Source organism: Camelus dromedarius, chromosome 8 (genome assembly GCF_036321535.1).
Source record: "Camelus dromedarius isolate mCamDro1 chromosome 8, mCamDro1.pat, whole genome shotgun sequence".
Taxonomy (NCBI): domain Eukaryota; kingdom Metazoa; phylum Chordata; class Mammalia; order Artiodactyla; family Camelidae; genus Camelus; species Camelus dromedarius.
In genome coordinates this window covers 31061280-31076427 of record NC_087443.1, presented here as the reverse complement: position 1 = coordinate 31076427, position 15148 = coordinate 31061280, and the positions used below count along the sequence as shown (strand labels likewise).

The 15148-nt window shown below is 36.4% G+C and overlaps 1 protein-coding gene across 8 annotated transcripts in view; it reads right to left on the bottom strand.

The window, feature by feature from the left end:
- Positions 1-14348, bottom strand: part of PPP3CB (protein phosphatase 3 catalytic subunit beta) — a 43242-nt gene extending 28894 nt beyond the window's left edge. For 5 of the 8 annotated variants that reach the window (XM_031462167.2, XM_031462168.2, XM_031462172.2 and 2 more), the window contains exons 1-3: positions 14194-14347; positions 2844-3044; positions 2017-2141 (exon numbers count right to left, since the gene is read on the bottom strand). In XM_031462167.2, coding sequence (XP_031318027.2) covers positions 2017-2141; positions 2844-3044; positions 14194-14278 — 411 coding nt within the window. In that variant the 5' untranslated portion in view covers positions 14279-14347. Of the gene's footprint in view, positions 1-2016; positions 2142-2843; positions 3045-14193 lie in introns of all 8 variants that reach the window. The other 3 variants (XM_031462169.2, XM_031462170.2, XM_031462171.2) reach the window with 2 other exon arrangements.
- Between the last annotated feature and the right edge of the window lie 800 nt (positions 14349-15148).

The window sequence follows — 15148 nt, the reverse complement described above, 5'->3', positions numbered from 1 at the left end:
GAGCTTAAGTAACTTGTCTGAAATCACAAAACCTATGAGTAATGGAGATAGGATTCTGATCCTCTCATCTTAAGCATTATGACATGCTGTCTAATGAAGGGAATAGCCATGTTTTATGTTTATTTGGTTGATTATGAATGTTGACTTACATAATGTAGGTGCTTATTATCTAAACTGATTCAAAAAAAGTATAATTTTTTAAATAAAAAAGAGTATTAAAACAGTACAGCAGCTATTTTTCTCTAAATAGACAACATAAGACAGATGCACATTTTACTTATTTGGTTAAAAGCTTATTTCACATAGAAATAAGCTTGGTTTACATAATTATATACAAAAAGAAAAAACAAACTTTATTTTTAACAAGTTAAGGTATATTGAAATGTGTAACAATTCACATTTTCATTTTATTCACAAGAAAAAAAATTAAAGGGAAATACTTATTAAACACTTTGCTTACTTTCTTTGTTATTTTCCTTATATAACAATAAAATATATTTTAAAAATCAGCTACAAAACCTCTAAAACAAAAACATACTCAGTTACCAACTAAGCTTCCTAAAATTGTTTATTTTATTGTTTCTGTCAAGGCCCCTGATCTTTTTGTTTAAGAAGGGTCATTTTCTGGTTTTCTTGAAGCCTGGAGGGAAGATTGAGGGGCTGACGATGAAACTATGAAAGAAAGGAAGAACTGAGATAATAAAATTCCCAAGGTAATTCAGGTGGACAGAGCCCTAGTCTTCCTTCCCCACTAAGGATCCTAGCATACCTCAAAAAGGAGGCTGAAAACACTGGAGAAGGAGATTCACCAGGTAAGGATTCAATATCTAGTGAGGGAGGTGGTTAATAGCCTAGGATTAGAGTCAGACTGCTTAGCTCAACCACTTACTAACAGCGTAACCTTGAGCAAATTAACCTCTCCAAGCTCAGCACCTTCATAAGGCGAATAAAATAACAATACTTACCTCATAATATTGTTGTGAAGATTAACTAGTGTGGGTTAAGTGCTTTAAACATGCTTGAAACAAGTTAAATGCTAACACATATCTGTAAAGCTTTTACCCAGCAATTTTACTTCTAAGAATTTGTCCTACAGAAATAACTGGGCAAGTAGACAAAGCTGTATAAATAACATGGCTCACTAAAAGCATCATTTGTAATGGCAAAAAACTGAGAACACCTTAAATGTCTAACTATAAGGACCTGACTAAATAAATTAACTGATTTGTTTAGCTGATGGCTATAATGCAGCTATTAAAAATGATGCTAGAAATTTATAACTATTGACCTGGAATGACATCACAGCACAGGGATTTATGAAAAAAGTAAGTCACAGAACATTATAGTATGATCCCATTTCCATTTTTAAAAAAGAGAGAAAGATACACATATATTAGAAAATACAAATTGTTCTCTATTTAGCTTATTTTAATTTATATAATGAGAAAAGCAAAAGGAGCAAAAAGAACCATCTACTGTTAAGTGATAATAAACAGGTCATTTTAACGCCTCTTAAGTTTTTATAAAACAAATGAATACTTTCAGAATACATAAAGATTCTATATGATATACTTGGTCTTAATAGTTATAGGAGGGACAGAAGCTCTAGGATTTAAGCAATAAAAGCTTTATAATATATTTCATTTAATCAGAAAAAATCCAATTAATCTTTTTTTCACATGGGTGAATGCCTTTAGGGGCAAGAGAGATAAACAGCACTAGCTCCTTAGGGCCACTAGATAACAGGGCAGTAAAGACCCCTCAGTTTGCTTATAATTTCCACTGGGAAAAATGGCAATTATAATTACATAAAGAGTAATACAAAGAAAATTAAGATAATAATTTGCAAGAAAGAAGAGGAATAAATAGGAGTTTTACCTAAAAACTTCAGAATATGCAGAGGTATTAAAAAGAACCCAATACAGGTAATTTAAGGAACTTATTTTATTAGAAGTTAATGGAAATCATCTATGATAACACTTAAAAGCAAATCAAATGACAGTATATGATTATTACCTCTATACTAAAATAACCTCTGTCCACATAATCACCAAGAAAAAGGTATCGTGTATTAGCAGGTGATCCTCCTACTTCAAAAAGTTTCATCAGATCAAAAAACTGGCCATGGATGTCACCACACACTGAAACAAGAAGATTATTAGATATGAAAAAAAAGCTCTGAAATAACAAGTTTTACTTAAATTCTAATTTATTTTACATAAGAGATAGTGTAAAATTCTATCAAGAAATGTCAGAGAAGGAAGTAATTAAAGAAGAGTCATGATAGGTATAATGTGTACTCAAGTGTTCATGTGCTCAAGATCTGGAACAAGATACAACAATAATGAAATCTGTAGCCAGTGACAAAATTTTCACCTAAGTTTATAAAGCTTCTCTTTAGGAAGCCACGTATGTGTACCATAGGATGACAAAATTATAATGGTGGCAGTAAAATCTCTATTCTAACTCAGTACTTTCTGTTGAATTCTAAATGACCATTTTTGATATCTGATACGGCACTGAGGTATTTGCCCCTAATGACTGGGAGCAAAGTAAGTAAGTATTTGTTGAATCAAATTCAATTATGGCCAACACAACTGATGGAACCTTCACAAAAACATATTAGACTAACTTCTACACTCAAGATTATTTAGGATCATGTTTATTCATTGAAAACAGGCAAAAACTTTAAAAGTTACAGAAAATAATCTGGAAATTCAAGATAATGCCCATGTAATCTTAATTTAGTATACAATATGAATGAAGAGGAAACAGCTTTATATTTAGGCAACTAAATAATGGGGTAGTAAAAAAAATAATATCCAAAACATAAATAAGTGTACCTGTAATTGGAGCCTCTACTTCTATCATGGTTTTCTCTCTCCGAAGAATGGCAGCACCCTCATTGATAATTCTAAGTGCAATTTCTTCATCTACCCGACCTTCTTTTACTAAGTGGTTCTTCAGAACATCAACCCTGGGTATCCCATCCATATCAAATACTTCTTCAGATGTCAAGCGATGTGTTGGGGGGAAAGGGACAGCTGCAATTTTTTTTAATTAATAAAAAATAAATCACTATTAATAAATTAACATACAAACTAATCAATGGATCTAGGTAAATTAGAGTATAAACTGAAAAGCTGTTTCTTCTTCATTTACTTGATACAGATGTTAATTTTTAAAAAGCTTTTAAAAAGAGTAGTCAAATTATACTTTGTAATAATCTATATATAACATGAGAATTATTAGGAAAATGAATTGTCTCACAAAATTAAAAGTTCTTTCAGGATAACTAAAGCTTTTTTTCTTTATACCAAAACACTTTTTGGCAGAACTCTCAAAGGATATTATACACTTTTCATCTTAAATGAAATACAATAAATATAACTTAATACCACATAAGTTTGAATAGAAAGAAATCCCAAATATAATAATCCACCATGTTCCTAATAAGAATATATAAAACAGTGCCTTTTGGCAAACTTGAATAGAAACTTCTAGGGAGGTAGATAAATAGCCAAATGCTTACTTACAAAATTTAATTTAGATGCACATATAGATTTAAAATAACACTGATATTGACACAACATTGTAAACTGACTATAACTCAATAAAAAATGTTTTAAAAAATACAAAATAAATAACACTGATAAATAATAATTTTGAAATACTGTTTTTTCTCCTACCTTCACGTTTCACTTTCATTCAAAATCTTTACAAACATTTTCGACATCAGTATATTCCTTACCTTTGGATTCACTTTTTGAGTCATCTAACACAATTTTCAAAAGCAAATAATCCTCATCTCCACTTTAGTTGAGATACAGCAATTTTTGAACACATGTACAATGAATGCTATCATGGCAAATTTTTCCTAAACCACAGTTTTCATTTGTCTAACTACTGAAATAGTTGGCCTTTTTACTCCTGTAGTATATATTTACAATTTCCACAAGTAATCACCAACTATACTGTTTTAAACTGTTACTTGTTAAATGGAATGGAAAACATGAAGGTCTATATTCAATGGCATCTACCACAGTTTAGAGGTCATGTATCTAGGAAAAATATATTTCTTAAAACTTTTTATTTCTTTTTTACTGAATCTAACAAACACCCTCTTTATACATTCAAAATCTGCTTAGACTGAAGTAGTTTTAGGCTCTTTACCAAATAGTACTTCATTTTTCAAAATAAAGAAAGCAAGAGAGAAATTTATAATAAGAATCTAGTCTACATACAGACTCAAATGTAAGGCAGCTCCCTCTTTTCTGAAATAAAAACTATTTTTAGAAAAAACTCACTTTATACTCAGGCATATAGTATATAGTATTTTCTTAATGTTTCAGGGTTATCACTGTGATTATCAATTATTATATAGATGACCAGAAAAGCACAGGACGAACTGCTTATTCATAGTTCAATTTAAAGTAACTAAAAACAGGGGGCTGGGTTAGAATTATATCAATTACCTAAGAAATAATAATAAATAACCACATTCTCACAGGAGGAAAAAAAAATTTAGGAAGAACTCAATCCTTCAGAAGTGAGACAAGAACTAAGGCAGAGGGATATCAACCATTTCTAAAAGACTTTGAAATCATCAATCCCTCTTGCTTTCTTTTTTTTTTTTTTTTTTGACACTTAGTACAACGAAACTTGAATATGCTTTTCTCTCCCCTTTGTTAGAACACACTTACTACAATAACTTTTTACTGCACTTAGAACAAGGGATTAAAATACATTTTGTTCCCCCAAATATAGTATGTCTAGATTCTAATAAACTAAAAACTTGTGTTAATGTATGTTTTTCTCCAACTAAAGATTAAACAAACCATTATACTATATGCTATAACCAAATTTGCCCCTATCAGTAAACCAATTGTTTAAAAATTACCAAAATTAATAACTGATTACTAAATAAATCAAAAATTACTTTTGAGACATTATAAAAATGAGTTTAAATATCTCTTAAATACAAATTTCTGAGATCAAGACGGGATCATATTTTTCTCATCAGGCCAAGAGAATTTTTTTATCACTCTATTCAGGAAAAGAAATACTGTTTAAGATGCTGCATTCTAGATTATGTGTACTTCCTAATAACCAACAACCTAATTCCACCAATGGCTGAATTTTGTTCAAAATATATAACTTCCTAAAAATCCATCTAGGAGACCATCCCTCTCCTCCTGACTCAGCCAGTCACCCAAGGTACTGCACATTTTCATGCACGTTGTCAAAGCCCCACTGAAGGTCACACTGAAGTATTGCCCCTCTTTAACCAAGAGCCAGAATGTCTTTATTCATCTGGAGAAAAAAAAAGTATCAACTGCCTCCAGACCTATGCTTTTTCACTTCTTTTTCAACTCAAGGCATACTTTTACATTTCAAGACCCGCTGGGGTCTCTTTAAAGGAATGGGCACAGGTTGAGGGGTGAAGAAATGCCACCATAGATAAAAATAGAAGGAAAGTAACGATCACTCTTGTTCTAACCACACAACACTAAAAGTGGAGAAGAGTGAGTTTCAAAAGAATATGATTTAATGTACCAGTAAATAAGAAAGTAAGATGCAAAAGGCATGTACTCTTCGGAAGCTAGAGAAAGGAGACACAGAATGTGATCTGACTAAGCAAAAGAAAACTGACCAAACAGCATTTGTTGCCTAACAGGCAGTTAATTACTGACTTTGTTGGTCAATAGAGGGCTACATTTTTTTCATCAAAAATTAATATTCTCAACTACTACTGTTTTGCAACTCCTAAGGTACTTTAAAAGCATTTCCATCTATTCTCAGGTTATAAAGTTTTCTCTCCTAATCAATCCCCTTCTGGATACCTCTGCTTCCTACAGTTTTGAAGTTACTCCACCACCTACCAACTTTTTAAACAACATCCTGAATTGTTTTGTCCTTTTGTCCTACTCGCAAAACTCCAATTCTTGGATGAGTTACCTTCTAACTTGGATGCTAAGTATAAAATCATCAAAATAGCTCAGTACTACTACAAATTCATGGTCTCAAACTTAGTTGGTCATTGGCACTTGCCAGCAATCCTATTAAACATTCTAGTCTGTGTCTTCTCCCACTCTCCTCAGTGGAGATTTTAAATGGTCACATCTTCCCTGAACCCTTCACTTACTTTATCTCTTACTCAGTAATCAACTTTGCATCCAATTTCAGAGAAGATGGAGGCCCCCAAACCAAATTTCACATTTTTACCCCTTTCTAACCACATCCACGGCAGTATTCATTTTTACATTTTTTCCTATCACAAGAAAGAGGCATTCCTCTCATGCAGTATAAAACATTCTACTGTGCTCTAAATCCCACTCCTCCAACCTTTTATCTTCAATCACCCTCTCACCCCATCCATGCCCCTATTCTGTTTCTCTTGCCTCTGACTCACTATTGGATCCTTCCTTAGAGCAGACAAATAGTCAACCCTCCATAACCACAGGTTCTCATGTATGGATTCAATTAACTACAGATAGAAAATATTTAAAAAATAAAATTCCAGAAAGTCCTAAGAAGCAAAATTTGAATTTGCCTCTCTAGCAACTATTTACATAGCATTTGCACTGTATTAGGTATTATAAGTAATTTAGAGATGATTTAAAGTATATGTTTAAAGGATGTGGGTAGGTTATATGCCAATACTAAACCATCTTACATAAGGGACTTCAGCATCCACGATTTTGGAATGGGGAGGGGTGTTCTGGAACTAATCCCCCAAGGATACAGAGAGGCAACTATACTTAAGTCTCTATGATCTTAAAAACAACTCAAATAAGCAACTCTCCCTCACTCCTCATCTCTGTTTCTGCTGTATATATATATATCCCTTATTTTACAAATAAGCTTCTTGAAATAGTAATCTACAGTGGATATCTTCATTTTATCACCCTTTTGTCAGTTTTCCTCAATCTACATTTATCTGACTTCTGCACTATTTCTCTATCTTGTAACTCTCTCCTCTTTTGGGTTCTTCAAATCACTCCCCTGGCTTTTCTCTTAATTCTCTGGTCATACCTAATCAGCTTACTTCATGAACTTCTAGTCCTTTTCATGATCTTATGACAGTGTGTGTCCTCGGATTCCGTCCTTGGCCCTCATATCACACTCATTTATAACCACAGCTTCAACTAAAATCTATATTTTGTGGACTCCCAAATATATTATTCAGTACAGACCCTGCCACTAAACTCCAGATCCTTATTAAACTGTCAAATATCTCCACTTGGATGTTAGACAGATACCTTAACATGTCCAAAACTTAATGTATGGTCTTTCCCTCTATCACTAACATAGTTACACATCCGGAAATTATCCTAGAAGTCTCTTTCTTCCTCACCCTAAACATGGCCAACAGGTCCTAAATAATTCTCTGATCTATTTTTGTTCCTTTGGTCCAAAGACACTGAATAAGGACCTTTTTTCCCCCTAAAATTACTAAAATTTTTTCAATTTTGCCCATGCTCCACAGTAACTCAGAATATTCTCTTTAAAATTCAAATCTCAACGTTCTCCTGTTTTAAGATTGAATTCATCACATAAAACTCAAATTCTGTATCTTAACATGTCATATGAGATCCCTTGTGATCTGACCCTTGCCTACATTTCCAACCTTCACCTTCTGCCACTCATATTCCAGACACATTCTATACTCCATTTTATTTTCATTTTTGAAATTACATCACTTTAAAAAAATCTCTGTATTGTGCACACTATATTGTTTGGGGGTACACTATTCCCACCTTTTGTCTAACTTCTCCTTGTCCTTAAACCTCATTTCATTTCAGCATTCCAATTCTTGAAAACTCCCATTTCCAGGCTAAGTTAATGGTGCCTCCTCTTTGTGGTCCCATAGCAAAGCATATGATGCATACCCACATCATGTCACTTACAAACTGTATTGTAAGCATCTGTCTCCCCCACAAGCTTATGAGCTCCTGAAGGGAAAGCTATTTTTTATCTCTACATAGCTAATGATTAGAACATAGAACATCAAACTAATGAATGTTTACTGAATTAATGATATATCAGTTATTATTTCTAAAATACTGCTTATCTTTACACTAATTTATGTAGCCATAACAATATTTTATAGTGCTTCATTTACACTTTACAAAGTGCTTTCACATACATAATCCTATATGATTTTCAGAGACATCCTGTGAGTTTGGTATGGCAAGTTTTATCTCAATTTCACAAATGGGATAACAGGTTTAGATAAGTTAAATGGCTCTCATAAGGAGTAGAGCTGTGATTGAAATTGATGTCTTCAGAATGCTACTCCAATACCATTTGTCTTATACCAATATAATGATAATGCTCTTCTGACTAAAAGAGTCAACAAAAGTCTTCTCATCATGAAAAATAGTATAATCCATTAGTTGCCAGGGTAGAAGCAGGCACTGGCCACATGCTCTAAGGAAAGATTCAATAAATTCTACAGCACTGTCTTCAAATGTTCCAGGTATCCCTTGGGTTCCTTTTAATTTGTGGTGGTCTTTTGAATGTAGTATCTTTCCCTCAGAATTGGTTCCCCTTCCTGGCTTATTTTTGTTATGGTATCATCATTCTCTGTCTCTCAAACTTAAAATTTTGGTTATCATTCTCTTTCTGGACTCCAAGTCCTAATGATTCTTCAAATTCTCTGTCTCTTTTTTTTTTTTTTTTACATCTCCATTGCTGCAATGCTAGTTCAAGTTCTTATTATTTGCGTACTAGAAAAATCTAACCACGCCCTATTTTTCCACTCCCTTGATTGTACAAAGCACAGCTAGATTAACCTACTCAAAAATTTGGAGTAGTTTAAGGACTAAAGAAAAAACGAGAAAAGAAGCCTGAATTTATTTTCAAAGTCCTTCTTACCCTAACCATTCCCAGCCTCTTAAGTATCACTCCAATCTTTGACTCCAACTACATTTGCTCAATTTAAACAATCACGAAAGCAAGAAAAACTGTTTTCTTAAAAAGGCTTGCTCTTTCACCTGTTTCATTCTCATACCCAGTCACTGATCCAATATATCTACTTTCTAATATCACTCAGAATTTGTGTCACATCTGGTTTCTGTCTTTCTCTTAATTCATGCCATGGTCATTCTGCACCTGCACTACCTCATTAATATTCTGACACTTTGATTTAAGCCTCTCCCATTCTAGTATTTTGTTCTACACAATGTTACGTTAGCTTTCAAAAACCAAGATCTACTTTAAAACCTTCAATAATAATTATGGTGATGGCTATCATTGATTATTATGTGCCAAGCACTGTGGTACAAATTTTATATGAACTGTCTCTATTAATTCTTCAAAAATCCCATAATAATATTTTATTAACTCTATTTTGCAGATGAGAAAATTGAGGGTTGGTGATATTAAGTATCTTGTCTTCAGAGAAAAGGTTATTAAGGTAGAACTAGGATTCAAATCCAAGCAGTCTGACTCCAGAGCCTTAACCATCTAAAGGCTATACTGCTTATTAGTTTAAGTTTCAGATCCTCAACTTGGTGTACAAAATATCCTTTCCAACTTCATCTCCTGCTACTCCTTGCCAGAACTTTACACAACACTACCACACATTTCATGCTTTTTTCAACCTCTGTGTCTTGCTGCTGCTGTCTTCTCTACCAGAAAATATTTTCTCTGCTGCAGCCCTACCTTCTATCTGGAGAAATTCTACTTATCCTTCAAGGCTCATCTCAAAACATAATCCTTTAAGTGAAGCTTAGAGTCTCTCCAAGTAAGACGGTCAATTCCTTCTTTACAGCTCCAGGAGCACTTTGTACCTAATTCATTATATCAATTTATTTGCAATAATGTCTCCCCCACTAGAGTGCTTCCAAGAGAATCTATCATAATATATCAAATTTAATTCTGTCTCCTTAATGCCTAATATAAGGTCTGGTACTAAGCAGGAACTCCGTAAATGTTGTACAAATAAATGGTCCCAATCTCCTGCCTATTTGAATCCTACCCATCATTCAAGGCCTCTTTTCTCCTAGACCACTCCAGTCCAGAGACATCACTCCCTCTTTTGAACTCAACTCCCCAGATCTGCCATTTATCTGGCAATTATTAATCACACCCAGCCTTATGACATAAATAATTAACCCTTCATGACTACTTATTTCCCCAAGGACCAAGATTGTATTTTAGCTTTTATACTTCTGTTTCCTTACCTTTTAGCTATACAGCAAGCATTAAATATTTGCTATTTGATAACTCTGAACTTCCAAAGTAAATTCTACCTACAAGTATGCCAATGAGCTTTAGCTTATTTAATCTCTGTATATAAACAAACATTTTATGATGAAATCAAGTCATATGATTGGCACTAAAACACACTTCATCTAATAAACCAAGAATCTTTCACCAAACTTTTCCTTACACCAATTCATTCAATAACTCCGGAACCTGAAGCTTTTGCCTCACTACTGAGCAGCTGTATTTCTTCCCTGGCATTTTCGTTCTAAGATGACTTGTTACCACAGTGTTCTCTTTCCCTCTCACGCTCTTTTTCACACACACACACACACACACACACACACACACACACACACAATATTCTCTGTTCCTCTGCTTTCTCTAGGACACATGGTACTGAAGATTTATTTTAGTAAGCATACTAAACAGCTTAATGAGGGTGGAAAGAAAAAGAAATATCATTTTCAGAGTCATCTTTTTTAGATAGGTAAGTCTACAAAATAGATTTTGTAAGCAAAAATTAAAATTCAAGTTGCTTTAAAACATCATGAAATAGAACTAGTAAAAAACACTTAAGTAGCTATGTGACCCCAAGACCAATGCGAGTCATCTACAAATCTGTAATGAAAATAAGCAATCCTAATAAAGCTAAGGTACTGGAAAACACTTTAGCCAAATGACCTCAGAGAGATAAGCAGGGCAGCTGGCAACAGAACCTAAATGAATCATAAGGCTGCCCATCATATATATAACAGCTTAAAAAACTTAACAACACACACACTTCAGCATTTTGGTTCAATCCTGAGAGTCCAGTAACTTAAACGATAAGGTTAATATAACCTGGGAAATAAAGAAAACATGTTGAATGCAAAAGAGAGTGAGTCACACTGTGGGTGCTAAAAAGAACATAAATATTACATAGACAATGCACTGCAAGTTATAAAGGTCAATTTGTGTATCAAGACTAATACATTTAATAATCTCAAGGGATAATCTAGTTTTACAAATCTGGGAGTTTGTCTATAGAGCAAAAAGTACATTTTTAAAGGAGGGTGGGGAATATGTCAGTGGTAAGAGTACATGCTTAGCATGCATGAGGTTCTGGGTTCAACCCCCAGTACCTTTATTTTAAAAAAAAAAAAGTTTTTTATTTTTTTATTTTTAAAGTATCTAGAAGGAAAAGGAAGTAGCTGGACAATTCAGGTCAAGTAAATTTCCGGGGATGCAATATATGTAAGTTTAAGGTTTCAGGTTTTATTAGCCACACCAATTTTGCTGATGTGGCAGTAAAGCACTCAAGCAGATATAATTAGCTGTTTTTCCTCGTTTGTTTCTGTTTTCTTATTTCCAATTTCTTATCTGAGCTAACGATAGAAAAATGCTTGACAGAAAATAGTTAAGAGGGCATGTTATCTCGCCTAAACCACGTGGGCTACATCAACTTTCAAACAGAAGAATCTGACCAGAGCCAGCAGCTGGAGTAGGCTCAGAACTGAACTGCTTTAACTAACCAGGAAAACTAATCAACCATAATCTGTGATATGGAATTACCACCAATGATTTTAGTGAATAGATAATTTATACATGAATCACGTGCAGTATTCCAAGATCTCAAACTTCACATGAAGTGAATTTCATCTGTTACTAAACACAAAAAGATACATTTTCCCTTGAAAACCTGTATGACCATAAAATATAGGCCTCCCTACTAAAAGTGTAAAAGCATAAAATTTACAGACAAGAAAGAAAACTTTCAGGTAGTAAAAGACTTCTTATATTCAATGCCAATGATGGTCTCCGTAACATTACTACTATGAAATGGTACAGAAGCCAAACTAGCACATACTGGACTTAAAAGAAATCTGGATTTTAACACGTTAAACTTAAGCTGAAATAGCACTGTGGTCATATATCTTCAGGAAACTGGTGTTCTTTGTCATCAAGTGCAACACTATAGCACAATTATTGAATGAGGAAGGCAAGAAAAGAAGCTTGAAGGTGAAATCTAAAAGCATGTTTCTGTGTGAAAGGTTAAGTTTCCCAGTAACTTCCAAGGCAGCCAGAGATGAGAATCCATGAGCCACGCAAACTAGTCTGTTAAACACCATCTCTAAGCATGTGGTCCATATCAGTCATTTCATTGCCTAACACATTATATAAAGAAATGAAAGCTGTCTTTAAGAATGTACTACTAAGCACATGAGATCTTATATCCATGAGCTCTACTTAACTATAATTTTTCTATACCAACAAACTCCTGTTTACCTAAATCGAACGACTTTTATTCCATATCAATAAACTGCAAACATGACTGTGTCTTGCATTCACAACTCACCCATAAGGAATATGCCTTATGTTTAGAATCGTATTCTTACTGTATTAAGCAGTACAGGGGGAATATTACCACATATGTGACAAAAAACAAGTAGATTCACAAGCATAAGGATACCATTAAATCACTGTTCAAGGATGTGACTGGTTGTCCCATCTAATTGTAGGGTGGAAAGCGCCCAGGGAAATTAACATATAGCACAGGTATACAGTCAAAAAATGAAGAGGCAGCCTATGTCTCCTACTCCCAACCCCTACAAAACTTCAGGATTTCATGATAGGATGAATACCTGAACTACCATTCTTTTTTCTTTCTCTTTTTAAAAAGATTTCTCAGGACAAGGATTCCATGAACTCTTTATGCAGCTCATTCCAATGCCTGGCCCAAATAGATAACTACTAAGTTTTAAAAATTATCTACATAAGCCTAGATGCAAATCAGTGTTGTTATTAAAGGAGGCTCAAATTGAAAAATTTAAATTAAAAAACCACAAAGGAAGTTTTTCTTGTTTATAAATATTTTAATGGAAACAGGTCTAGTCAGATTTCCAAAACTGGGCTAACAGTTACTTAAACATTGTGCCAGTATATTTGAGAAGCTGAATGAAAAATAAATAAAACAAATAAAGTATCCATCTTTCAAAAATAAACGTGATACGATAAAGAAAACTTTATTCTAAAGTGATTTCAATTTATTGACCAAGCTAAATGGTAAAGAAAAATCCTTTCAAATTATGTTTTTCACCTCCACAGCAGTGTTTGAAGTTGATGGGCTCTCCGAGAGAGCAAGGAAATCTTAAGTAACTCTCAATTAGCCTTCATTTCTCTAATTTAATCTGTTGACCTGTTGTCGTTCAACATCCATAAATTCTGCGCCAGCTGAGAAATATTAACTTTTTCTTCTAGAAGGAGTGTGTAGGTGTCTGCCTGCAGGGGAGGGGTAACCCCTTTTGGCCTCTGACCAGTGTTTTCTAAGTAAATGCTTCTTCCCATCCAGGAGGCTTTGTTCTTTTCTGCTGCCTTTTCTCTATATGTTCTGCACGTAAAGCCGGGGCCCCCAAATTCCGGCTCGTCCTTTCACCCTTGTCCAATCCCATACGGTCCCCCCGATTTCCGCGCGAGGTGACACCGCTCGGCCGAGCGCGAACCCCTGCGGCTGGCGCTAACTAGGCGCGAATGGGCCGTACGGCTGTCACTGGGGAGCACGCGTGGGCCAAAGCCGAGGTGATTTCTGACTGCTCATCGCCTGGCCCCGCGTGGCTGAAGGTCTCCGAGCCCCTCGGTCCGCGCCGGCAAGCCAGGCGTGCAGCTGTCGCGGTGCAGGAAGCTAATCGCGGCCTCTGGGCCGCTTTGACAGGCCGAGTAGGAAAAGAAAGGGGCTCACTGCGGCTAGCAGCCTCACCCCTTCGGCTAGGAGACCTCGAGAGCGAAACCCCCGCCCTGGTCTGAAGGCAAGCGAGAGACCCGGAGCCGCCGCCACCGACTCAGCCCAGCCCAGCTCAGCAGGGGCCCGCCCAGGGGCCACTCCCCAAGGGAGACAGCCAGTCACTCGCCCGCCCTTCCGGGCCCGCTCCGGAGGGGACGGTCTCCCGCCCGCCCTCACACAGCTCCTCAGGCCAGGCCCCCAGGGCTTCGTCCACCTCTCACCTTTGACGACGCGGTCAGCCCCGGGAGGGGGCGGCGGGGGCGGGGGTGGGGGCGGTGCAGCCCGGGCCGGCTCCGGGGCGGCCATGCTGGGCCCGGGGCTCGGCTAGGCGCTGGACCGGGCGGGGTTGGGGGCGGGGGCGGCGGCTACCAGAGCCAAGCGGCGGCGCCGCCGGGGAACATGGCGGATCCTCTTTTCCCTACAGAGAGGCTAAGACCGGCATGCACCGCGCGTGCGGGGGCGGGGGCGGAGCAGGCTCTAGGGACTTGGGCAAAATTACTGAAGCTAGGAGAGAAACAGGACGAGGCCAAGGGATCAGGTTAAAATTCTGGGCAGGCAGAAACTGTGAGGAGAGGTGGCTGGCTGTAGCTAGTTGCTACGGTGAAAGTGCTAGGGAACACGACACCGGCTTTCATGGAGCTCCCAGGAAGCTGGGAAGACTTGATCAAACCTAAGAATCTCCTGCTAATAGAGAAATAAATGTATAACAAATTGGCTACCAGATCGGGGTACTTTAGTTGGTAAGTGGCAGGAGAAATAGAGGTATTCTAGGTTCTAGAGAGAAGCAGCGGTTCAAAATAGAGTTTGAGAGAGAATCTGGAATTGTCAAGAGGCTGAAGGCACAAAGCAAGAATTCAGGTAGAGCGGACTAAACTCCAAGGGTTAAGAATCAAAACAGGTAAGAGGAAAGGAAGGGATGACACCAAGAGATGTTCAGAGTCTACAGAATTTACCTGAAAAAGACACAGCCTCCCTCTTGATTCATTCAGAGAATAGATTTCGAAGGCCGAGGAGTAAATAGGGAATTGGAAATTAGTTCCTCATAAGAAATACCTCATAGTGTATTTCTGTGCCCATACACAATGTGGGCCCAGGAGACTTACAGAAGAGAGATGGGCATTCATATGGAAGGGGTAGTGGGACTAGAACTGACTGTTCAATTAATAATTATTGGAA